This window comes from Myotis nattereri, assembly GCF_964212035.1.
Source record: "Myotis nattereri genome assembly, chromosome: 3".
NCBI lineage: Eukaryota > Metazoa > Chordata > Mammalia > Chiroptera > Vespertilionidae > Myotis > Myotis nattereri.
The window spans coordinates 191,856,365-191,882,482 of NC_138077.1; the positions used below are offsets into that span (position 1 = coordinate 191,856,365).

At 49.7% G+C, this 26,118-nt stretch overlaps 3 protein-coding genes across 4 annotated transcripts in view; 2 read left to right on the top strand and 1 right to left on the bottom strand.

Moving 5' to 3' along the window:
- Window positions 1–3,465, top strand: part of EPHA10 (EPH receptor A10) — a gene marked incomplete at its 5' end in the record, with an annotated part of 34,962 nt that extends 31,497 nt beyond the window's left edge. Inside the window, one exon of the mRNA XM_081088400.1 lies at window positions 19–3,465. Within this exon, the coding sequence (XP_080944526.1) occupies window positions 19–133 (115 nt within the window). The 3' untranslated portion in view covers window positions 134–3,465. The remainder of the gene's footprint in view (window positions 1–18) is intronic.
- Window positions 3,466–4,979: 1,514 nt separating this feature from the next.
- CDCA8 (cell division cycle associated 8) lies at window positions 4,980–18,985 on the bottom strand. Of its 2 annotated transcripts, XM_081087900.1 has the most exons (11): window positions 18,875–18,985; window positions 18,598–18,710; window positions 18,335–18,463; window positions 16,147–16,187; window positions 14,013–14,085; window positions 12,624–12,712; window positions 11,196–11,260; window positions 10,023–10,118; window positions 8,386–8,512; window positions 7,587–7,673; window positions 4,980–6,289 (listed from the first exon to the last, which is right to left on the bottom strand). In XM_081087900.1, exons 2-11 carry the CDS (start codon window positions 18,692–18,694, stop codon window positions 6,245–6,247), a joined length of 849 nt encoding a protein of 282 aa, XP_080944026.1. In that variant the 5' UTR covers window positions 18,695–18,710; window positions 18,875–18,985; the 3' UTR covers window positions 4,980–6,244. The 2 variants fall into 2 exon arrangements, with proteins under 2 accessions (XP_080944026.1, XP_080944027.1); XM_081087901.1 differs by having other exon boundaries at window positions 18,598–18,985.
- A 120-nt stretch (window positions 18,986–19,105) lies between these two features.
- AIRIM (AFG2 interacting ribosome maturation factor) lies at window positions 19,106–25,207 on the top strand. Its single transcript, XM_081087902.1, has 5 exons — window positions 19,106–19,400; window positions 19,572–19,846; window positions 22,365–22,544; window positions 24,603–24,721; window positions 24,870–25,207. The coding sequence occupies exons 2-5, from the start codon at window positions 19,572–19,574 to the stop codon at window positions 24,905–24,907; spliced, it is 612 nt and encodes a 203-aa protein (XP_080944028.1). The 5' UTR covers window positions 19,106–19,400; the 3' UTR covers window positions 24,908–25,207.
- Window positions 25,208–26,118: the final 911 nt, after the last annotated feature.

Here is a 26,118-nt window from a genome sequence, read left to right on the forward strand (position 1 = left end):
CTTCCTTCTTCTTTGCAGAGACCTGGTGAGCTTGGGCATCTCGTCGGCGGAACATCGGGAGGCCCTCCTCAGTGGGGTCAGCGCCCTGCGGGCACGAGTGCTCCAACTGCAGGGCCGGGGGGTGCAGGTGTGAGCAGCCCCCACTCTTCAGGCCGGGACCCCAGTGGGCTGCAGACCCCGCCTTGACAGCACCCTGGCAAGCTGCGCTCCACCATGCAGAAGTGAGCACTCTTCCCATTTCCTCAGTCTGAGCACCTGGGCTGACTCAGTCTCCCTGGGAAAAGGGTCAGATCCCTGGAGAAGACCCTCGAGAGAAGAGGGAGGAAGTGCAGGGTTTCAGAGACTGAGGTGGGGCTGGGCAGGGAGGGAAGACAGAGTTTCAAATCACTGGGCTCATGCCCTCCTGTCTGCCACATCCATGGGGAGCTGGGACCTGCCCCTTATCCCACAGACCCATTGGCCAGCAGGCAGCCTGGGTCCCTGCTGGGCTCTCTTTAGGCCTGAGTGACCGAGCTGCCTGGAAGCCCGTCCTGATGGGCCCTGGAGAGCAGGGTCCTCAGCTCCTTGCGCCCTGGCCCAGCCCTGGCTGGACGTTGGTCCCCAAGGCGCAGGCAGCAGAGGAGGTGCTGAGCTCAGGGGCTGGACCTCGAAGCCCTAGATTCTGGAGCAGGTTTCTGCTTCCCTTGCTTTTGGGCTGACAATTCAGCGGGAGGGAAGGGTCCTGGCTGGGCCACTCGAGGTCCTGGTGCTCCCCTGAGGCCCCCGAGCCTCTCTGTGCACTTTGCATTCCTTTTATAAACTCAGTGGCCGGGACCCCGGGGATGAGCAGGCGGGGAGATGTGTTCTCTCCAGGGGGACCCCGGGCTTCGTGGCCAGCCTTGGGGATGGTGAAGAAGAGACCCTCAGAGATGGACCTTCTCTCTCTGACAGGCTGGGCCAACCCTCACTGCTCAGATGGGGGCAACTGAGGCCCAGGGAGGAGTCAGGGCCAGGCCTGGGTTACAACCAGGTGGCACAGGGCCCTGTGCAGGGGTGAGGCTGGCTCTGGAGAGAGGCCTTGGTCCTGCCCTGTGACACCACCTCCTGTCCTGTGGCAGCCAGAGGTAGCTGAGGTGAGCCCCTATGGGGCGCTCCATCCCCTGGCCACCGCCCAGCCCCACAGAGCGCCTCCCCCCTGGGGCTTCTGCAGGCCTCTGACCAAAGCGGGTGCACTAGGCTGACTCCAGAGTTCCTTGTCCAGAGGGGCTCCCTAAAAGTGGAGGTGACCATGAGGTCAGGCTGTCGTAGTGCGTCAGGAAGGTGGCTGGGGCTGGATAGGGCCACGGGGGCTGTCTTTCCAGGTGACTCCTGACACACCTCTCTGGGTTTGGCTGTGTGTGGGGTGGGGTGGGATGGGATGGGGTGGGATGGGAAGGAGCAAAGGGGTGAATGAGACACAGAGCCGGCCCTTGGAAGGATTTGGCCAGGTGGGGAGATGAGCTCAGGCACCAAGAAGCACCCCAAGGGTGCCTGCCCACGTGCCCCAGGGCCCCAGAGGAGACCTTTGGGCTGGCTGGTGGGCTGGAGGGGCAGCTGGACTCTTGATTGTGTGTGTGGTGGGATGTCTGGAGGGCTTCTTGACTGAAAGGCTGACTTGGAAGTTCAGGGGCTTTAAAGGTGGGGAGGGTCCTTCCTTAGGGGGTGAAGCTTCCAGCGGCCTAGATGGAGGCCCTAGGAAAGGAGGAGCCCAAGCAGAAGGGGGAGCTGAGAAGGAGCCTGGGGGCTGGAAGACGCAGCGCACCTTTGGGGAGCACCCCGTGGTGGGGATGGTGCCTCACAGCAGTGCCTTTGGCCTGGCCCTGCCAGCTCTTTTCTCCTTAGGTCCCCCCGCCCCCCGCAACCTACTTTCTGTTTACTGGGCACCTGCCCCAGCTCAGAGACTTGGGAGGTACTAGGGGAGACCGATATTGCTTCCACCTTTGACAGGGCTGGAGGGTCCTGTGCCAGGTGCCCTTCAGGCTCGGCACCCCCAGCCCCTGCCCCCGGGAAGCTTGCGGAAGACATGGTGTGGGGACCAGCGTCCAGTCTTGTGTGGAGGGAGCCTCATCTCCAGCTCCGCTCCATCAGTCGAGGTCTAAAGGTCTAAGTCCCCTCCCCCCAGCAGCTGTTCTGCAAAGTGGCCCCTGTGGGCAGGACTTCGGTGTCCAGGGTAGATCTCCCTCCACTGGAGTGAGGTCCCAGAATCCTGAGGGTTCCCAGGCCTCAGCCCTGAACTGGTGCTGGTGTGATGCAAGCTGATGGCTCTTTCGGAACCCCCCTATAGATCTATTTTTATATGGAACTCACTCACCGGACAGAGGGAGGTGGCCTGCAACCCCCCAGTACCCCCGTCTGAGCCCACCCAGGGAGGGAAGGGGCCGGTGGTTCCTTTGATTAGAGCTAGAGATGTTTTTATAATTTGGGGTTCTATATGGAGGACAAAGTAATAAAAACTTGTCTGTGATATGGTGTCTCTTTCAGTGACAATTGTCTCACCATTAAGTAGTTTGAGAGCCTCCCCCCGTCCCACCCTTGGGGGTTCTCCACAGTGTGTGTCTGAGATCTCTCTGCATAGAAACAAATTAGATTGTCCCTTTCATGAAAGACCCCTGTCTAGTGGGGGACACTCTTAGGAGAAGACAAGACACTGTGAACAGGGCCCCAGGTTTGCCAGCATGGTCTCTGCATCAGATTTGAAGGGGTGTCTCCTTGGAGACTGTCATGGTGGCCATCCCCAGGGCTCTTAGCATAATGTGACAGAGCATGTGCTGTGGGCACTGCCACTTGCTGATGGGATGCTGGGCTCTCCCTGGTGTCTTGGGGCCATGGGTTTGTTATGTCTTCCATCATATCCACCATGAGGATCAGAAAACACCAATGCATGGATGCTAATACCAACTCCGGGAAGACGATAGTGAAGTGTAGGAGGCAAGAAGTGTGGGTTACAGCTGGTGGGGAGGGAGTGGGGGAGAGGAGGCATGTTCTACAGGTCGGGTGAGGCAGGGGGACCCTAAAGGGGACTGGGGAAATGCCTAATCCTGTGAAGGGCAACGAGAAGGCACCGTAGCCAGAGCAAACTGGATTCCAGACTCCCGTTAAGTGGGAGCTCAATGTAGCCCCAGTTCTGACTGACCTCTCGTCGTCTCTCCTTCCATTTCCGAACTGTCTGCTATTAATCTTCAGCATGTGTGTGTCACGCTGAACTTTAGGTGTGGGCCCACAACTCGTGTAACATCAGAGGAGGAAACATTGGTCAGGGCTTGTGCACAGGTGGACATTGAGACATACCAGTGCTTTGCTTTTCAGGGGTGTAGGACACCGCGCGGTAAGCTCTCTGTTGGCATGTGAAGCCGTTCTCTTTGGCAGAGCTGGGGATAGTGGATCCTGGGAGCTAAAAGCTATGCCTGATGCTGTGAATAAACGATGCTTAGGTGATGTCCTATCACACACCTCAAGCTCGCTCTGTGAATAATTTAACCTAACTCTTCGTGAGGTACAACGTTTGGAATTCTTTCAATAGGAAGCCCCAAGGAGGGCTTTGGGAAGATCAGGGTGCCTGCAGGGCAAAGAATGAAACTTGATTGAAATTCTAGAGTTCTATGAAACAGCTCAGGGGCCCCAGGGAAGGGGACTCCAGGCCCATCTTCCCTTCAACCCAACGCAGCTCTGCTTAGGGCACAAAGTCACTTGCCCAGAGGTACAAGGTCGTAACAACGGGAAGGCAGAGTGGGAAAGCTTTCAGTGGGAAGAGGGCTAAGGGCCAGAGAAAGCTGCTACCCAACTGCGAGGACCCCGGTCGTCGGTGGCCCGTGTTGCCAGATCTTATTTTTTGGAGCTAGCAATCATTTTTGTGAACTTTGACAATTTTTAAATTGTTATAATTTAAAAAAAACAGTGAACGTGTCTATGGGCTGTTTTTGCTTTTGGCTCAGATATATAAAAAAGTAAATATATATATATATATATTTTTAATTTCAGAGGAGGGAGAGATAGAAATATCAATGATGAAAGAGAATCACTGATTGGCTGCCTCCTGCATGCCCTTCACTGGGGATCAAGTCCGTAACCTGGGCATGTGCCCCAACCAACTGGAAACCAAACCGTGACCTCCTGATTCATAGATTGACACTCATTCACTGAGCCACGTCGGTCAGGCCTGCTAGTAAGATTTAAATTTTCTTTGCAACATCCCAGCCCTTTGATAATTCAGGCCACGCTTTAAATCCTGGGATGAAGAACGCATTACATTCCAAGTCAGCCCTTTATGTGGAATGGACTGCTCAGATTGCATCATGTGATGCATTTATTAGGCACTGCTACATACTACACACTTGTCACAATTGGGTTCATTTGGACAGTGGTGCACATGAAGTGAAATTGGGTGAGCCTGGCTCTGGGTCAAGCATGTTGGATCCTGTGTTTCCTCGATGTTGAGCTCTTCCTAACACTACCAGAGAATGATGGGAAAGGTAGGAATTTCTGGGGACAGGATTACTTGGAAGAAGTAACCATTATTCCATACGCTGTCACTGACAAAGAGTCCTTCACCATAAACTATCCATGCCAGATGACTGAGCTCAGCAATGACCCAGATTTAGTTCCATGCTGATCATTTTCAATGTAAAAAACTCTGGGAAGTGAGGGGCCCACTTAACGATTACCTATGCACACCCTTCTTTGTCCTGGACGAGACTACATAGGCAAACAAGCGATAGATTTTATCCTCCCCAGTGTACATTTCTAGCTCATGGAGTGAACGTGTTGGAGAAAAACATCTTGGGGTAGGTTCCCCATGTCCTCGATCTGGGGGTGAGGGCTCCTCTTCAGGTACCAGAGATTCTGCCGGGAGTAAAGGGTTTCACCTTCTAAGTAGCTGTTCAAAGGCCCTGCCTGAGAGCTGCAGCTCCAAGCTGCCTCCAGTCCGGGGAGCACAGCTTGGAAATGACAGGCAGGCGCATATTAATAACAAACACACAGTTTATTGAAAACAGGTACCTTTCAGGAGCTCTTAGAAGTCAGATTAGAGATACCGTTACTCAGGAAAACAATATGTACAAAAAGTCCCAGGAAAGGGAGCATAAAACAACTCAAATACAACTTAGACAGGACTGGGTTACTAGGATGGTCATGTCGCAAAATACAAAATACAGCAAAGAGACACACATGAGAAAACAGTGCCCCCAAGCCTGGGGTGGGAACTGTTCCCATATTCTTGGACCACATCCCATGATTCTTTGGGGCAGAGGCACTGGCTGGCACACAGGAATTTCAGTGCTAAGGAACTAGTCCAGCCCAGGGCACAGGCCAAACATGTGGAATGAGGTGACCAGGCCAGTTACACCTGCTCCCTCAATGAAGCCAGTAAGGGAAGCGCTCTCTGCAGTCTACAGACCTGGCAGGGACCACAGGGCCACGGACAGCTTAGAGAGTTCCTCTGTGTCAGTCACATAAAATCCCAGACTAATCTCAGCCCTCTGATTCCCTTACCCAAATCCCCACTAGCTGGAGAGGTAGAGGAGGAAGACATGGAAACTGCCTTCACACCAATTTTTGGTCTTCGGTCGAGATAAATACAAAACACCATTCCATAAGTCAGCCTGAAAACCACTGGCACAGCAGGTGAGATTCCACAGGAGGAGGGGATGGGCCTGGGAGGGGCGGTGTGTTCTGCTGTGGTCACTGCTGGGACAGGTCCTGACTCGCTGTCCTGGCCCCCTTTGTACAGTTCCTCCCAGCGCTCTGGATCTGCCCTCTCGTGGCCCAGAACTCAATTCTCTGAGCCCAAACTCCCAGCCTCAAGCATACAGAGTGGAAACACCAGATGCACAGGGTTCTCAGGCGAGGATGAGTAGACAGTCTGCCCAAGAACATGAGTGAGGTCCTTCCATGCCACCTCCACTGGAGTTAGGGCAGGGTAAAGAGGACGCTGAGTCCCAGGAGGCAGAAAGCGGCAGCTCTGAGAGCAGGAAGAACTCAGCAGGGAGAAGGACAGGAAGTTTTGATTGCATGGATGCAGCGGGCAGTGTCTTTGGAAGGTGTGAATAGTAAAACTTTGTCTAACAGATGAGGGAACCGTGTCTCCCCACGTCCCGAATTCTCCAAGAGAACACCACTTCCTGCTCTAGAACATCACACTCAAATAGACAATAAGCTTGAAGGGAAGAAGGTCCCAGAAATGCCCACTGAAGATCCATCCTGTCAAGTTTGGCTTCCTGGAATAGTAGCCTCATTTGTGAGTCCGTATGCTGCTGCAGATTTGGGCAAGACGGCTCTATAAAGAAAAGGAGACAGGTCGGTTAGAGAGGATGGCACTGGGCATGCTTGTCCAGGGACCACTTGCAACGGTTCTCAACCTGCAGCTGCATATCAGATATTTACATTACGATTCATAACAGTAGCAAAATTACAGTTATGAAGTAGCAACGAAAATAATTTTATGGTTGGGGGTCACCACAACATGAGGAACTGTATTAAAGGGGTGCGGCCCTAGGAAGGTTGAGAACCACTGATTCTACTCAGGTAGCTCTGCATGTGTCTGAGGCAGGTCTGAGGGAATCTCAGCCCTCCATTCTGTTTCACAAACGAATTCACCTTCCTGATTCTACATTTCTCATGTGAACAAAGGAGCAAAATAACATCTCACATGAGACAGAGAAAGTGTAATTTGGGAGGAGTACTGCTGTGGGTGCAGCTAGATGATGAATGTCACCAGATTTGGGTGGCTGGCTGTGTGATCTCAGCACTGGGCCTATGTGCACTAGGACATTTGGGAAAGCAGCTCACCTTGTCCCCTCCCTTGGCGCCCCAGGAAGGTGGGGCTACGGGAGCCATGTTTGTACTAAGTGCTCCCGCCCACTAGCCAAGACCAAGCTGACTGGACCAGGGAGGCCCATGTGACCAAAGCTGAGCCAATTAACTTCTTCCTCTTGAGCATTTACGAGGACAGGTGTTGGGAATGAAGCAATAGTTAGAGTTGCAAGTGTGGCTACCCAAGATCGCCTACAAACCAACACGGAGGGAGGACAGAACCAAGAGCTTGTGGAGGAGGTCATCTGCTGTGGGGGTGGTGAGGAAGGAGGACGTGCGCGGGGCCCCAGAGACGAGAGGAGCCGAGGGAGCTGGTGCACCAGCGTGGAGCTCCGTAACCTGTTGCTGATGGTCCCATCACTCCGAGGCCTGGCTGCTCAGCGCTTTCTTTGATTCTGTGGATTCTCTGTAATAAGACTCCCCCTCCCCCAACCCCAACCCCACCCTCACCCCTGAACTGCCGTAAGTCTGAGTTCTGAAGGTCAACTGTGCCCTAACATATAGGCACCAACTGCCTGAATGAGGGAGAATTTTGATTCTGTTAAGGAACTTCTGTGGCAAGCACTCTGGATGGATCTAAATGCAACATCAATTTAGGGACAGAATTGCTACCAGGTAAGCATGACATCAGTCAAAATCCATTGGGGGAAAGAAGGCTGTAAGTACAAAGAGTTAGCCTGGACCTGAAAGACAATCCAAGGAAAGCTAACCAAGAAAGCTGCTGGAGGCAGCTCAGGTGTGGAGACGAGTGTGAGACTTACGGACAGCTGCTTAATGTTCCCCAAGGCCTCTGGATCCAGTTGTGCAATATCGACCCTCTTCAAGTCACTGGCCAGTAATCGCATGCTCTGTGTGGAGGGGAGAGTGGGTTACACTGCATGTCCTTCAGGGCGGAACCTCCATCCAGCAGCCCAGTGTGCCCCCTTCCTGTCCTGCCCTTGGTGGGGGGACAAGGTAGGCAAGGTAGGCAGTGACCTCAGTGCTCATCACTGGGCCAGCTGCCGGATCACCCAGGTACCAGGGCATCCTCATCAGCTCAGAAATGCCCTGCAGACCACACCTGAGATAAAACACCCTTCCTTCCAGGAGGTGAGGTCAACAACCTGCTCTACTCAGCCCGGAGAAACGGGGCTCAGCCTGCTTCAGAGCCCCTGGGAGTTACACAGAGTGGAAGAGACAGCTCGTGCTCCCCTTCCTAGACGACGCACTGTATCTACATCACTGCACGCACTGCATGATGACAGTGTCGTGAACTGTTACCCTGTGTGACTACTGAACTGCTTTTCCAGGGCAGGAATGTCTTCTACATCTTGGGTCTGCTACAGACGGGTGCCCAAACATGAGCGGATGAACAATAAAACCCGGAGCGGGGCAAGGATCTTCCCAGTCGGGGCCCCTATTCTGGGAGAGGAAACTGGGCTCTGAGTCTTACACAAGTGTGGAGATCAGGATCCATGCAACTAAAAGGACTTTGTGGGAGGGAAGTGGGTGACAGACCAGGGAAAGAAATGCTGACTAAGACACACACGGTGGACAGGCATCCCTGACTGCAACACTTACCTCTCCGCCTCCCACTGGCACAGTGAGGAAAATCTCTTTGCTGTCGGCCAGAGGGCTGCCGTTCACTGAGACATTGTAGATCCGCTCTCTGGCTGCTGGAGTTCGCAGGCCTGGGGTCTTGAAGACCCTAGAAAGTGGGAGAAATCTCTGTAAAGACGGCTTGGCAGACTGCATGACACCAGGCACTGAGCCCTTCCAAAGCCCACCTGGCCTTTCCCTAGCCTGTTTGGCTCAGTGGATAGAGTATCAACCTGTGGATGGAAGGGTCCCGGGTTCGATTCCGGTCAAGGGCGCGAATCTCGGTTGCAGGCTCCTACCTGGCCCAGGCCCAGACGGGGCTCATGCAGGAGGCAACCAATTAATGTGTTTCGATCACATTGATACGTATGTCTCTCTGCCTTTCCCTCTCTCTTCCACTCTCTCTGAAAATCAACGGAAAAATACTCTCGGGTGAGGATTAAATAAAAAATAAAAATAAAAATAAATTTTTCTGGTACCTGGTGCCTTTGGCCCTTCCAAAGCCCACCTGGCCTCAATCTGCACTTTTCAAATCACACCTTTCTAAGAAGGCGAGTTCTCAATTTAGGGGGGGACTCTTTCCAAGCGGTAATGACTACACACAGCTGGAGAAGGGAGATTGTAATTATCAAACATACATCTAGCAAGTCAATTCTTATCCATGTCAATTTTAGGTCCAGAGCTCCGTATAAATGCCAGTCATCCATCCATCCAGAAATAAACTATGGTTAATGTACTTCCAAGAGCAGCTAAGTGTTTCTATCAAGAGGAATTTTCCAGGGTCCAAGGAAGAGGATTCAGAAATTACATCATTATATTAATTCCCAAATTCCAACTTTCTCAAGACAGTTACAATGTGGCTATTATTTTCCCGCAAGTGTCCTTTGCTATATGCTCATGTGAAAAACAAAGCTAAAGATGGGAATTAAAAGCGAAGATAAGTCTTCCTCCTCCCCCACCCCAGGGATAACCACTCAGTTCCTATGCACCCTTCCAGACACTTTCTATGTATGTAAAAGCAGATGGACCATCTAGGACTGCGGTCGCCAACCGGTGGTCCGCGAGGTCCGAAAGGTTGGTGACCGCTGATCTAGGACACACTGTGTTCCAACTGCTTGGAGATGCTCCTAATCCTGAAGCTGCGCCCCCGCCCCCCCCCCCCCCCCCCACACACACACACATCAGAACATACAGATCTACTTCTTTTTAAATGTCTATATCGAATTTCCTGTTTAGTTAACCAGCCCTAGGGAAGGGATAAATTATGCTGCAAGAACATTCTTGTTTATACTGGTCTCCTAAAAGAGGATGTCAATTTCTCCCAAGGGTATAGGAGAATGCCTACCCATTAAAAACCCCAAAACCTTTTGACTAGACTCAGAAGAGACCAAGTTCACTAGAGCCTCCTATCATCAGAGACAAAGATCTCACCCGATAAAGAGAAGAATCATTTTGTTGCTGAAACAGATGGACCTGCCCTCAAGGGAGGGAGAGGCAGACACCACCAGGAAGCGCAGCTGGTCACCTCTTCTGAGGGCTCAGGCCAAGGAGTCAGGAGTTCTTTCCTGACATTAAATACTGGCTCCCACCCAAATCCAAGCCCGGCTCTCAGTACTCACCTTGAGTCAAATCTGGGCGTCAGGCCTGGAGTTGGTTTTGCCAGGGACAGCTCCATTCGGCCCACAGCTGGGGTAACAGTGTTACAACTGCTTGACCTACAGGTAAGAAAGGTACTTAGGTGCACAACTCAGGTCCAGTGACAGCAGCAGCAAGGGCAGGTAACACTTGGAGCACTGACTTCGTCAGATACTGTCCTGAACGCCTACATAAACTCGTGTAATTCTCCCAACAACCCTATGAGAAGCACCATTATCCTCATTTAGAGATACAGAAACTTATTTTTAAATAACTTGTCCAAGATCACACAGCCAATTAGGAGAGCCACAACTTTGGACCCAAGCAGTCAACCTCTAGAAACTAACTCCTCAATCAAGCTAACGAATAAGAGGAAGGAGACAGCCCCTCAACAGCTGCAGGCCCCCCCAGCTGGGTTCTGGTCCTCTTGCCAAGAGTCACCACTGCTCAGGAAGGACTGAGAGGGGTCCACTCCTTCAGGCACCCCCATCACTACTTCCCCAGCTTGTGTAAGATGCAGCCCCCACTCCCAAATGGTTTAGTGGGCCCAGCAGAATCAGGTTAGGCCCATGGTGATTCTTCTTTTTTAAAAAACAAATTTTTTTTTAATCTATTTCAGAGAGGAAGGGAAAGGGAGAGAGAGATAAAAACATCAAAGATGAGAGAGAATCACTGGTCGATTGCCCCCCTGCTCGCCCCACACTGGGGATCGAGCCCACAACCTTGGCATGTGCCCTGACTGGGAATCGCAGCGTGACCTCCTGGTTCATAGATTCTTTGTTTAGCAGGGCCAGGAGGACATTTGAAGAAACTACCCACTGGTGAGTGCAGCTGCTTTGTGACCGACTACAGTGTAACTGCACACGGACTGTCAGGCAACTGAACACAACAACCTGCAAGGCTTACCACGTTACTGGGCCTCATTCTGCCTGTTTGCACTGAAAACTGTGGGCAACATAGAGAATGTGGGCAGCACTGGAGGAGGTACTGGTTCAGATCATTTCTAGAAGCCCCTCAGTTCAGATACTCAAGGATTTGATGACTTTAAGCTCTACAAGAACAAGCCACAAAAGCCCTCTGGGCCCTAGTTCTGCCATAATGAATGTGGCTCTCCAGTAAAACCAGCACCACACAGCTGAACTGGGAAAACCCGTTACCTTTTGCTTTTGCCTTTTCCTTGTATGGACTGCATTCTTTTCCTGGATGGAGGGCACCTTTTGACCTGAAGTCACAATCAAATGAAAATGAGGTTACAAACAGCCTTTCCTGCAAAGGGGCACGGGAACCAGCTCTGGAAAAGAAACCTAATATTGACCATATGAAGATCTACCTCACAGATGTAACTCAGAACATAACTGATCAACTAAGGCCTCAGACCTGGCTTGGTTTCCAAAAGAGAGGATTTTGCCAAAATGAAGGTTAAATGTCTTTTGAACTGATTGCAGGCTGGCTGGTCACGCACTCCACGCCCCGCCCTCCACCCGCTCCCCCCCAGATAAAGTGCCACTGAAAAGGTGCATCCCAGGTGCCCAATACAGGGAACGGCAGCAGTCCTCACGCCTCCTGTGTCCTTGGAGATACCTGACAAGAACCACTCCCTATCTTCTGATGATCCCTCCTCCCTCCCCTCCCTGCTTCTGTGCCGTCCCCCCGCAGTGTGTCTCACAAGTTTCTCTCTCTCACCTCCTCCTCGCTCTCCCTGCACAGCACTGCCTCCCACACCGGGACGACCACCTGAAGACCTGGGAGCCAGTGTGACTCTCAGTCTCCTCCTCCTCCTCCCTGAGCTCCAGGCTGAAACTGCTGTCTAGGCTACATGTCCAGGAAAAGTGTTACATGCTCAGCATGTCAAACAACTAACATGTGAACTGTTCCCCAAACCCAGCACCACTCCTCCTCCTGTGCCCCACCTGCCACCAGACGGCAGCTGCCTAAGCTAGAAACCATTTGTCACCTCTGGTTTCCGTTCCTCCCTCCACCAAACTTGCCCACTCTCCCTTTTAAATCTTATCTCAACACCAGCTCTTTCGATAGGGTCAGAGGCTCATCCAAGAGGTACAATAGCCTCCCTACTGGCTTCCTTCTCCCCTGTTTTGCCCTCTCCCATTTATCCTGAATACTACTCTGATATTCAGGTCTGGTGATGTCACTCACCAGTTCCTACCCGGTGAAGCTGAACTTCCAAACCTGGCGCACAAGGCCATTCATTACCTGGCCCCTACTCTACCCAAACTGCCTTCACAACTTATGTCCCAGCCATTTCAAACTGCTTCCTGTTCCTTACATGGGCACTCTCAGACCTCCTCTGAGAAGTCCCTCCCCTTTCTTTTCCAGCTAATGAAATCTCATTCACCTTAAAGGCCTGGTTGTGTCCTAAGAGAATAGGTAAGCCTTAACAGCTTCCTCTCTATGCTTACACACTCTGTACATACGTCTATGATCGTGTTTGTTATCAGCTATTTAACTGGGATCTTCTCTACTGAACTGTGAACTCTGGGAGGCAACACTGTATTTTAAGTATTTTTGTATTTCCCCACCTGTCAGCCCACAGACGGGGAAATACAAAATTCTGAGTACCTACTTACTTTGGCAGTTTTAAGTTTCTTATTTTTATTTTCTTCTTCTTCTTCATCTTCTTCTTCTTCCACTTTCATTTCATTCATTACCTTTCGTGCTACAAGAAACAGTTTAACAATATTTCTCATGAGAATAAACTTTCATACATTCACATTTCTTATAGGAAAAAATTAGCAATCTTAGGCTATAAGCAAATAGACCCAATATAAAGATAATTTTTTAAAAAAGACGGTTTACTAGTAGACAAAGGAAACTAACTGGAGTGGTTAAGAAACCCCATACGATGCCCTGGATGGTCCGCCCAGCATGCTAATTAAGAGTGTAAACTGCCCAGCAGGTGTGGCTCAGTGGTTGAGCATCGACCCAGGAACCAAGAGGTCACGGTTTGATTCCGTCAGAGCACAGGCCTGGGTTGGGGGCTCTATCCCCAGTAAGGGACATGCAGGAGGCAGGTAATCTATGATGTTTCTCTCTCTCCATCTCCCTTCCTCTCTCTTGCAAATCAATAAAAACATATTAAAAAAAAAAAAGCACCCTAGCTGGTTTGGCTTAGTGGATAGAGTGTTGGCCTGTGGACCCAAAGCAGCCTGGGTTCAATTCCAGTTACGGGCACGTACCTCAGTTGCAGGAGGCAACCAATCAATGTGTTTCTCTCACATCAATATTTCTCTGTTTTTCCCTCTCTTCCACTCTAAAAATCAATGGAAAGATATCCTCGGGTGAGGATTAAAAAAAAAAGAGTGTAGACTGTGTAATTGGACAGACATGAGCTTGAGGCCTGGCCCCACCATTAACTTGGTCACATGGCTTCATTGTAGCGCCTCGGTTTCCTCATCTATAAAAGGGAGTGGTCACTTTATAGGGCTATCACGAGACCTGGAATGTGTGCTCCATAAGAACAAGGTTTTTGTTATTTTTATTTGGTCAGTGTTTCCAGTGTGGGGCATATTTGTGAGAGCCATTTACACGTGTAGGTCACTGAATCTAGTAACATGAAACTAACGTGCTGAGAAAGTTAGTCCTTTTACGGTTCTCTCTCAACCCTCTGATCAGGGAGAGCTGCAGCTGGTATGGGCCGTCCTGTAACACTTCTGTAAAGCTCGCTAGCCTCTCCAACTCAGGGGAAGCAAGCAGACAGCATGTTTGGTTTCCAGCACAAGTTTTGTTTTTATCCTTTCACGTCACTCATACATCAGTCTGGAGAGTTTGGTTAGTATCATTCTTGCATATAATTAACTGGATGCAGCTCCAAAATCACTTTTTTTTTTTAATTCACAAGACTGAGGATCAGACATGAGAGGGAAGAGGCTCCATCAGCGAGGCCTCCCTGTGCAGTCAGCCAACCACCCTGGGCCTCAGCTCTCCCAGTTCAACAAGGGATTTTGAAAAGTACTCACTTCTGGTAGATTTCAGGGGTGTCTGAATAGCTTTTGCTGTTAGCTTGTTTATTTCTGTGATATCCAGGTCAGCCTGTGATAAAAACAGCCAGGAAACACTAGGCATAGTCCATCAAATATGAGGAACAATATTTTTAAATGCAAACAATCTTTTTAAAGCATGTCACTTAATACATCCGAAAGATCATGTTAATTATAACACAACAGACTCCCATAAGCCCACCACACCACCCAGGACCCAAAACACCAACAATAACTTGCTGCTAGTTATCTATTCTTCGCTGTTCCATTTCCTTGTCTTTCCTCCAAAGGTGACCAGTCTTCTGTGTCTTTCTCCAGATATAACCACAACCATTCCATTTGCTTCAAAGAGTGTGCGTGTGTATATGTATTTTCACAAATGTATCTGTGCTTAAATATCATTTAGTTTTGTTTCTGACCACTATTTGTAGTTAATATCTTTTTATCTATCCCACTGTGACTCTACCATAGTGGATTTGTCTAATCTCTTGCCCACAGTCTTTTGCTATCATGAACACTGCTACTTTGAACTGTCATACATGTATGTCCAAGTTTGCTCTTGGCTACATACTTGGGGATAGGACGTTACAGGGCTATAGGGTACACAAATGTTCAGCCTTGACATTATGCCAAATCATTTTCCAAAGTGGTTATACTTGTTTACATTCCATCAGCCACCAATACGAGTTCAAAATGATCCACATTCTATAACACCTGGTGCTGTGTCAGACTTCTCATTTTCCTCTTTTCAAGTCTAGGTTTTCCACTGTGATCTCGGGCTCTTCAAAAAGGCTTCTAGTCGCCTTTTTAATTAAACTTCTTCCCACTGCTGACTACCTATGAGACTAGTCAAGAGCAGGCATGATTCCTAGGCTGTTCCTTGTAGGGCATGTGTCACTATCAGAATAGTTGCCGCCTCACCGTGACAAGGTTTCATCTCTGGGTTGGTAGGGACTTCATGGAGCATTCAGAGAAGAATTCTGAGGTTGTCCAGGCTTAGCAAGAAACAGTGCTGTAGTAGATTAGTGATGTCTGATGGTTGATGGAATGGAAAGTGCTGGCCAACTTTCTGCCATCTCTATAGCCAGCTGGCATGTTATGAAGGTATCATCGGTGGCATGTCATTACCTAACATGCAGAAGAGTTAACAAGCCTAAGACTGATATCCATGTTCACATGGTTGGCCAGTGGATGGCACTAGAACTTGGACTTGCAATAGGGTTCCCACTATTCCCTGATAAGAGAGGCTCCCTGTGCCTAAGATTTATGCAAACAACATGGTTTATGCTGAATACCTGCTTTCCATCTGCAAGTCTGGAATTTTGGTATTGCTAGGCAGAAGATGTGACCGCCCCTAATAAAACCCTGCCCATTAAGTCGCTAAGGAGCTTTCCTGCTAGGTAAGGTGCTGAATTAAGCGCGTCCTGTGTGTCTCCACTGGGAGAGGACTCTTGGGAGCTTGAACCTGGTTTCCCCTGGACTTTGCCCCATGTATCTTTCCCTTTGCTGATCTGCTTTGAATCCTTCCACTGTATAAATCATAGCACAGTAATCCTTTCACTGTAAGGATTCCACGGTTTCACTTTCTGCAATTTCAGTTAACTTGCAGTTAACCTGCAAAATATTAAATGGAAAATTCCAGAAATAACCCACAAGTTCTGAATTGCATGCTGTTCTGAGTAGGTGATGAAATCTTACATCGTCCAGCTGTGTCCTAGGCCATGAATCATCCCTTTATCCAGCGTTTCCATGCTGTGTATATGCTACCTACCCATCAGTCCTTCAGTACCCATCCGCCCCAAGCATAAGAGTAGTGATGTGGGCAATTCTGGATATGCCAAAAAGAACTGGAAAGGGCTCCATTAAGTGAAAAGGTGGTATAGTACCATAAGCTATTTTGAGAGAGACCACATTCACATAATTATCAAAGTATATTTTTATAATTGTTCTATTGTATTAACCTCTTACTGTGCCTAACTTATAAATTAAACTTTCTCATAGGTACATATGTACAGATAAAGACCCTTATGGAACCTCTTCCATAGTAAGCATCCACTGGTTGGATTTGTGAACAGACCCAACTTACAGTTCCCCAACAGGTCAAGTCACTTACCGTTGCTGCCTCCTCCAGGGCCTGCTTGTTTCCTCCAAGGGCTTGAAAAAGAACATTTTGTTCAGTTACTATTAGTTTAATCACAAATCATCTTCCCATGCTGAGTTAGTTATCTTTCTAAAACAGGACCAGAGTAAGCCCTCGCTCCAAAAACTCGAGGACCTTCATAATCTAGTCTAATCTTTCTCCAAGCTTGACTTGTCCCCCTCATGACCTCGTCTATGTTCTACCAAACTAAAAAGTTCCTGTGAGTTCCCAAATGTGCCACTGTTTTCTGAGACTCAGTGCCCAGATATTTATTATTTCCTGTGCCCGTGCCCAAAATATTCCTCTGCACCCAACAAATTTCTAACTCATCCTCGGAAACTGAGCTCAAACCCAAAACGCTGCTTATTTGTCTATGACAGCAGATGGCTGCTAAGTGCTGTGTTAGTTGTTCATCCTCACCCTACCCAACAACCACTCAAAGCAGTTGAAGTCTTTTCTCTCCACCCGCTGGGTCTTGAACTGAATTCCTTGAGGACACAGATAATATCCATAGTTTCTGGTAAAATGTGCCACACAGTAGGTATGTAGTTAATGTGTTGAATGAAGAGGTCTGTGCAAGGTTAGATGCAGAATAAAAAGTCAGGTTAGGCCTTCCTGCTAGAAACTCTCACGGTAGGTATCCTGTATGACCGTTAAGAATTTAGGCTTTGGGACCAGAATACGCCCACATTCAAATAAACTCTGCCACTAACCAGCTCATGAGATCTTGAGCAAAGCAACCAATCTTTCTGTGCTTTAATCTTGTCATCTATAAAATAGGGGTAATTTTAATAACACATCTTTTATGAGGATAAAATTAGTTAAGACAGCGAGTCCTTGAAAAACATAGCTTTAATTCGACATCGCTTCACTGGGACTGATACATGTTCAATGAATATTTGTAGAAATGTGCAAACAAATGGATTAATAAATAAAAGGGCGAGCCAAAAGGATCACTAAATGTCTACTATCCAAGGAAACCATGCATTTCTATCTCAGGGGGAGGCTACATACTGGGTAATTAATAATAACCCTCTGGCCCTAACCTGTTTGGCTCAGTGGATAGAGCAGGGATGGGCAAACTTTTTGACTCGAGGGCCACAGTGGGTTCTTAAACTGGACCGGAGGGCTGGAACAAAAGCATGGAGTGTTTGTGTGAACTAATATAAATTCAAAGTAAACATCATTACATAAAAGGGTACGGTCTTTTTTTTTTTTAGTTTTATTCATTCCAAGCGGGCCGAATCCGGCCCGCGGGCCATAGTTTGCCCACGGCTGGGATAGAGCCTTGGCCTGCAGACTGAAAGGTCCCAGGCTCGATTTCGGCCAAGGGCATGTACCTTGGTTGCGGGCACATCCCCAGTAGGGGGTGTGCAGGAGGCAGTTGATCGATGTTCCTAACTCTCTATTCCTCTCCCTTCCTCTATGTAAAAAATCAAGAAAATATATTTAAAAAATAAATAATAACCCTCTGGCCCAGAAGGCCTTAAGATATTATATGGTCTTTTTTTTTTTAAAACATTGACTTTTATTTATTTATTTATTTTATATATTTTATTGATTTTTTACAGAGAGGAAGGGAGAGAGATAGAGAGTTAGAAACATCGATGAGAGAGAAACATCGATCAGCTGCCTCCTGCACACTCCCTACTGGGGATGTGCCGGCAACCCAGGTACATGCCCTTGACCGGAATCGAACCTGGGACCCCTCAGTCCGCAAGCCGACGCTCTATCCACTGAGCCAAACCGGTTTCGGCTATTATATGGTCTTTTAGAGAAAACATTTGACTGCCTGCAGGGGTAGATGATGGTCAGTGCTAAAGAGATTAAAACAAAAAAAAAAAGCAGAGAAATGAGATGGGGAGTGAGAGGAAGCATTAAATCTGCGGCTTTTTTTTTTTTTTTAATCCTCACCCCAGGATATTTTTTCCATTGAGTTTTAGAGAGAGTGGAAGGGAGGGAAGGAGGCGGGGGAGAGAGAAAGAAACACTGATGTAAGAGAGAGACACGGATTGGTCCCACCAGGCTGACACTTGAACCTCGGAGCCACCGGCGGGGCACACCTACTTCCTGCCGCGATCTCGGGGGACCTAACTGAGGGAAGGCTGGTGGGTGAGCAGCGGGCTTCAGGGCGGAGCCGGGGACACTCCGCGGCGCTTACCGAAGTAGTCGAGGCAGTTCATCTCGCGCAGCGCCTTGGGGAGCCGCAGGATCTCGATGTTGTACAAGTTATCCATCTCCTTGAGGATGTTCAGCCCGTCTGACAGAATTTGCTTGGATCGTATTTGCACTGCGATAGAGCAAAGTCCACAGAACCGGGGTCCCCGGTGGGTGAAGGGAGTCTGGAACCCGTGCTGCCCGCGGCCCATCCGCCAGCACCCCGCGATCGCCCCGTAGCCGCGACGACCCGGGCTCGGCCCTTACCTTCCCGGTCGAAGTCCTTAAGAAAGGAGGCGAGCTTCCGGTCCCGTAACAAGTTGGTCTTGGTCACCCGACGGCTGCCCTTCCTAGCCGGGGCCATGGCGCCTCAGTGGCGGCTGCGGGGAGCAGGGAACCGAGCCCCAAGGGGTTAGAGGCGGAGGCTGGGGAGGGAAAGTAGGGGGCCGCGAAGGCGCGGGAGAGGGGGGACGCGCGCCCGAAAGGGTTCGTGGAGGGGGTTGACCTTCGGGGCCTGAGCGTAAAGCAGTCGGGAGGAACGTACCTGCGGATCCCAAAACAAGGGGAAAACCTCGCCGCTCAAGCAGCAGGGGAGCGGCTCTGGGGCTACCAAAGACGTGCGACCGCCGTCACGAAATTCAAACTGCCACAGGCTGACGAATGGGAAGTCGCCGTCTTAGAAGGCGGGTCCACGACACCCAATCACAAAGAAGCTCCGTGTCGGCCGCCGGCTCACGCGTAGGACTACAGTCCCCAGAAAGCATTGCGACATTACGACATATTTTCGCGACTGAACTGCTTAGCGCACCCGGCTCAGAGGACCTGCGGGTATAGGCCAGCGGCTCCGCCGGGTCCTCAGAATTGGACGGCCGCTGAAGCGACCGGCCGACCGAAGGGCAGGAGACAAGATTCCGGAAGCACAACAGGTCTGGCGCGGGGGCGGCCGGGCTTGGGCCCCGGGCATCCGCAGTCTGCAGCCCGGTAAGATCCTCCTAGGGACAGTCGGAAACCCTTCCCGAGTGGGGAGACGGGCGACCCGCTCCCCCCCACCCCCAGGAGCCCCTCTAAAGGTAAGCCAGCGCCTCGCGCCAGGAGCGCCTGTCGGGGGTGGGGAGGGAATGGGGGGCGGGATAGACAGCCCTACCGGAAACTCACCTGAGGGCGGAAATACTCCCACCCCTGAGCTGGTACTTCCCCTACGGACTTGGGACCCGAATGCTGTTTTTTCCCGCCCGCAACAGATGACTCCAGACGGGCCCCTGCTGGCGGTGCAGGCGGCCCTGAAGAAGTGCTTTCCTGTGGTGGAGGAGCAGCAGCGCCTGTGGCGGAGCAGCCTGAGCGACTGCCCGCCGCTCCTGGCCTCCCTCGGCAACCTGGCCGAGCAGCTGCGGGCGGCGCAGAACCTGCGCTTTGAGGACGTGCCGGCGCTGCGGGCCTTCCCGGGTTTGCAGGAGCGGCTGAGGCGCAAGCAGCTGGAGGCCGGGGACGCGGTCCTGGACCAGCTCGGAGAGCGGCTGTAAGGGAGGGGGCTCCGCGCTCGTGGCGGGGGGATGCGGGGACCGGGTGTGCCGTAGTCGCCGGGCTCCGCCGGGCTCCGCCGGGAAGGTGCTTCCTTCCTTCCTTCCTTACCGAGAGCCTGGCCTCGGAGGTGCCGCAGCCTTGCCTGCTTGGCCTCTGCTGCGGGGGCCCTCGGTCAGAAAACCATCTTCTGGCATTTATTTCCCTGGTCAGCGGCCGGGTGTGGCCGCGGTGGACTTAGGAGAAGTTTGAAGAGTAAAATAGAGAAGCAGCGGAGAAGGCTTCTTAGCTTCCTTCTGTGGTTTTCTTTGGTAAAAAGCAACGAGGGACCGCGGTGGACGCTAGGACAACGCTTGGGGTTAGGGGTGACCGCCAGCGCCATGGAAAACCTCCGTAGGACTACCGCTGGCCCTCCCCATCCATGGGTTCCGGCTGCGGAGTTAGCCCTCGAACAGCGCAGGTGGGAGCTGTGCTGGTCAATTGAAAACAACATCCCCATATAAGCAGGCCTGCACGGTGGAAGCCCGTATTGCTTAAGGGTCAGTTGTGTGTTGTGAACTCGGAGGGTGTCAGAGCTGAGGGTGTTGCAGACATGATGCGTAAAGTCTTCTCAGCACCTCTGTGCCTTAACCTCGTTTAATCCCATTTTGCAGGTGAGGAAACTGAGGCTCAAACAGATGGCCTCTGGTCTCACAGCTGGTAAATGGATAGCGGGGGTTCTCACCCAAGTGTGCCTGAACCCCCACTTCGTTCTGCTGCACATTGGTGTCTCTGCACCAACTGTCAGCCCTTATTATGCCTGATGTTAGACGCTACCTTAGTTACAGGTTATGGGGGTAGAGAAAAGACAGGGCAGGGCGCATGTGGCCTTTCCTTGACCAGAACAGAAGATGGGTCTAGTCCAGCCGTGGGCAAACTACGGCCCGTTTGAAATGAATAAAACTATTGAAAAAAAAAAGACTGTACCCTTTTATGTAATGATGTTTACTTTGAATTTATATTAGTTCACACAAACACTCCATCCATGCTTTTGTTCCGGCCCTCCGGTCCAGTTTAAGAACCCATTGTGGCCCTCGAGTAAAAAAGTTTGCCCACCCCTGGGTCGGTGTATGGAGTATATGCCATAGACCAGTGGTTCTCAACCTTCCTAATGCCGCGACCCTTTAATACAGTTCCTCATGTTGTGGTGACCCCCAATTTCATTGTTACAAATTGAACATAATTAAAGCATAGTGATTAATCACAAAAACAATATGTAATTATATATGTGTTTTCCGATGGTCTTGGGCGACCCCTGTGAAAGGGTCGTTTGACCCCCAAAGGGGTCGTGACCCACAGGTTGAGAACCGCTGCCATAGACTAATATGAAACTGTCGAAAATGGGCACCTTCTTTGTATTCATTTGTACAAAATACATTTATTAATACACAAAGTTCTTGGCATCCCACTGGTGCTTAATAAATGTAAATTAAATCCGGTACAACAATGAACCGGGTTTGATTCCTTAGTTGGGTAGAAGAGGTAGTCAGTTAAATATTATGTCATGGTCTATTCTAAGAGAATGAATTTTTATTTCAATTGTTTGCATATGTGCATGTGGATATCAGGCTGTTGTTTTAAGTATACATTAAAATTACGGGTCATGGTCAAACATTTTTGAAAGCCACAACTCCAAGCTAAGGAACGCCTTGCCCCTTGGGAAGTTGTAAACACTGCCTTGGTGGCTGGGCCCCTTGGAGTCACCAATGGAGTAGTAACAATGTTTACCACAAGCTGGGAAAATCTCTCAGCATTTTATGTGCATCATTGCATTTAATCTTCACAATAACCCTTTTTATTCTTCAACAAGTGCTTGTTCTATGGCCAGTCTCAGTGTTCTAGGTACTTAGAATGTGCAGTGAGCAAAACAGACTAGCTTTATATGAGAGAGAAAAAGAAACTTTCCTAAGTCCACATTAGTCTGTGTGCACTGCAAGCCTAAACTTTCACCATTCAAGAATTTACTAGGATGGGGCTGGGTGACATATGGATAGTACTGGTTTGTTGCTTCAGTTGCCTCTTACTCCCTTTTCACATTCAAGTGTGAGCAGTTGCTTTTCTTTACAGCTTTATGGCAGCCTCAGACAGGCCCCTTGGTCATTACTTTCGTTGAGAGCCATGTAACTTATGTATCTTCTCCGTCTTTAAGTAAATTCTTAATTCTTGAGCCACCCCTACCTCCAAGGCACCATCACCAATCTCCTTCCCAAGTGGGTGTCATTTGGAGGCAGTTTTTTATTGGGACATTTGGCAATACCTGGAGACATTATTGATTGTCACAGCTTGGAGAGCGTGGGGGCATGGTTTGGTCCTGCCGTCCAGTGGGTAGAGGCCAGGGATGATGCGAAACATCCTACAGGGCACAGGGCAGCTCCACCACAAAGAATCATGTGGTCCAAAATGTCTGTGCCAACGGCGAGGGACTCTGTCTTCTGCCTTTTTCACGATAATGCCTAATACTAGACCCTTTCCCCCAGAGCGGCCCTCCTCAAGGTGCGTGACACTGTCAGCAGCCACGTGGGACAAGTGCTGCAGATCTATGAGCAGCATGCAGATGCAATCGGCATTGACGCTGTCCTGCAGGCTTCGGCGGCGAGCCCCTCTGTGGCTGACATGTTGGAATGGCTGCAAGATATTGAGAGACATTATCAAAGTTCGTATCCTTTGCACACATTTCAATAGTATCCAGGGCTGTTGCAGGAAGTCTTTCTTTCTTTCTTTTTAATCCTTACCCGAGGTTAATTTTTCATTGCTTTTTATTTATTTGTTTGTTTGTTTATTTTCCCCGTTGATTTTTAGAGACAGGGAAAGACAGAGAGAAATATCGATGTAAACACATCGATTGGTTGCCTCCTGCATAAGCCCCAACCAGGGCCTGGGCTGGGGAGGAGCCTGCAACAGAGGTACGTGCCTTTGACCGGAATTGAACCCGGGACTCTTCAGTCCGCAGGCTGATGCTCTGTCCACTGAGCCAAACCAGCTAGGGCCCAGGAAGTCTTTTGATTTCATTTATCACAGCATTACAACATTGTATAGTATGGGTCAGTTCTCTTTGATTCCTGAACTTGGGTTCTTCCTACAATTATTTCAACTCATTTATTGAGTAGCTACTACCTGCCAGGCATTTTTCTAGTTTCTGGACGTTAAAAAAGGAAAACATAGAATGTCAGATGGTGATAAGTGCTATAGAGAGAAATAAAGCAGAGAAAGCGAGGGGTGAGGGTGAGGTTGTGATTTTAAATAGGGTGGGCAGGGCAGGCCTCACTGAGAAAGTGACATCTGAGAGAAGCCATCAGTGCAAAGGCCCTGAAGTGAGAGTGCCTGAATGTTCAGGAAATGGCACGGAAGCCAGTGTGGTCAGAGCAGAGCAAAGAGGGGAAGCCCAACAGGAGCGGGGCTGGATCTTGCAGGGCCTTGAGGTCTCTGACAGGATCTTGGCTTTCACTTTGAATGAGATGGAAAGCTATGCGAAGGTTTTTACATAAGCAAACCTGTTTTTAACAAAACCACCCTGGCTTTGTTCTGAGGAAGACTTGGGACGGTGTGGGGCACGTGTAGAAGCGGAAAGATCATTTAGTTGGATGGCCTTTTTCTCTCGATTCTCGCCTGACCCACTGGCTTCAGTGTCTACCTTCATTTGAGTAACTCCCAAATCCAAGCTTTCTTTAGATGCCTCCAACTGCATTGCTTATGGACCTGCACACTCAGGTTTAGAATTGAACTCCTCTATCTAGCCCTCACATTCTGTTTCCTTTTCCTGTAGTTGTAGACTCAACCGTGTATGATCACCCACTCTGAAGACTTAAGCCGTCTCTTCCCCCTTTCCCTCTGTTTGCTTTTTCAGTTGCAGCAGCAGCATGGGCCGTAGGAGCTGCAGCTGCAGCTAACATTACTGAGCACTTACTATGTGCCAGGTACTGCTCTGAGCATGTTTACACAGCCACCTGTCAAATCCTTTTCATCTGTTTCCCTGGTGTGTTTTCTATATTGTTTCTCTGTCCGCATTGCCTCTTCCGTGGTTTCTTACCTCTCACTTGGACTTTTAATCACATGCAGTCTCTTGCTTCTGTCTCTGGCTTCTTTCCCTGTAAGCCATCCCCAGTGAGTGACCTCACCCCACATTTCTTCAGGAGGTCGAGTTCCGATCCTATTGCTTGTATAGGAGTTCTTAGTAGCTTCTGTTGGGAGGCGGGCAAAATGCAGAATCCCCACGCTGGGCTGCAATGCTCTGCTCTTTGTGTTCTGGCTCAACCACCTTTTCTCCTACTGGACACACAGTTCCATGCCAGCCACACTGGAAGGTTTACTTGTCCCTGAGTCCATCCCAGACGACCCCACTATCGTGCCTTTGCGCCTGCTTTTCCTGCCAGCTGGAATCTTCCTGGTGCCCTCTAAACTGGATGATTCATCCTCGGCACTTCCTCTGACTTTTACCTCATATGTCACTTAGATTCTTGCTCCTCAGTCTCTGGTGTTTCCACACCGTGGCGAGGTCCTGGACTGCAGGGCAGTGTTCCACTCCTCTGTCCCTGAGCGCAGAGCCACGTGAGTGAAGAGGTGTCCCGTGAAGCTTGGTAGCGTGGGCCAGTCCTGCAAGTGGGAAATGTCATGATAGCTGCACTTTCACTTCTATGCGCTCCCTAGCTCTCTCCAGGGTATTTTCCTCCTTCAGGATATTTCCTTTTCTTTTTGAGCGATCCTTAACTTCCAGGAAGGTACCTGAAGAGAAAGTACCTCCTGTCCTCAATCGATTGGGGAGACTTGGCAGGAATCCAGGCTTTGCCCACAGCCTGGGACCGGATTTCGGAAGATGAACACCAAGACTTGGTACCAGGTACTGGTCGGCTTATTCCTTCATGTCTCCCTCTCCTCCGTTTGTGGCTCGCTTCCTTGGGGGGATCGTAGAGGTGCCCTCTCAGTGCCCCTGTCTCTTCTGTCCACCTGGAGAGGTGGTATGTCACGGTTCTCTCTTCCTATTCCAGACATCCTACTGAATGTTTCCTTCTCCCTGGAAGAGTAAAGAAGCCATGTGCTTATCTGGAGATCAGAGGGACACAGTTGAAGACCAGGAGTGCCGCACTCTGCTATTTCTTAAGAAATATCGATATTGCCCTGACCGGTTTGGCTCAGTGGATAGAGCGTCGGTTTGCGGACTGAAGGGTCCCAGGTTCGATTCCGGTCAAGGGCATGTACCTTGGTTGTGGGCAAATCCTCAGTAAGCGGTGTGCAGGAGGCAGCTAATCGATGTTTCTATCTCATCGATGTTTCTAACTCTCTATTGCTCTCCCTTCCTCTCTGAAAAATCAATAAAATAAATTTTAAAAAAATTAAAAGAAAAGAAATATTGATATTGTGGCCGGACTTAATTTGAAAAATGGCCTACAGCCTAAGGACTGGCTCTTGGGAGAATTGTTGGGGCTTCTCCCTGCCAGGTCACGGCTGAGGGTACCTGGACCACACCTCGCTCTTTCCTAAGGCTCAGGGGAGTGGGTGGAGGCAGAGAGATGCAGGAGGGGCACTGAAAACACCCAGGACAGAAGCAGCAGCCACAGAAGCAGTAAGGAAGGACAGACAGAGAGTGGCACCGCCATTGGCATCATCCAAAGCTCTGAGCCTGGTTGGCACCAAGTCCTGGTTTGGTGTATTTGTGTCCATACCTGATTCTTTGAAGAATGAGAAAGTGACTTTGATGATTTAAAGAAATAAGGGTGATGTTGATAGAAAACAGTAATTGTTTTCCAAGAGCAATATACTAGTAGCTCCTTATCAAGCCAGTTTCAATTCCCAGAGCCTACCACCAGGGGGAGGTGGTGCAGCATGAATGATTCTGAATGCTGTCTGTTGCTTACCATGTGGGAGTAAGTACAGTAGGTCCTTGGGTTACATCTCCTATGGTGCGATGTAAAGCGATTTTGTCGCCGTGGGAACCCACCTACATAAGCACCTACGTCACTCACATGGAGCACATACACAGCAGTAATGAAGTGAAACAGTAAAAAAAAATTTAAAAGATAACAATTCCTGACCTTTACTTGTAAATAAATAATAAAAAACACAAAGCATATATGTACATACGTCGAAATGATGGAACTTTTAAAAAAAATATGTATTTTATTGATTTTTTACAGAAAGGAAGTGAGAGGGATAGAGAGTTAGAAACATCGATGAGAGAGAAACGTCGATCAGCTGCCTCCTGCATACCGCCTACTGAGGATGTGCCCACAACCAAGG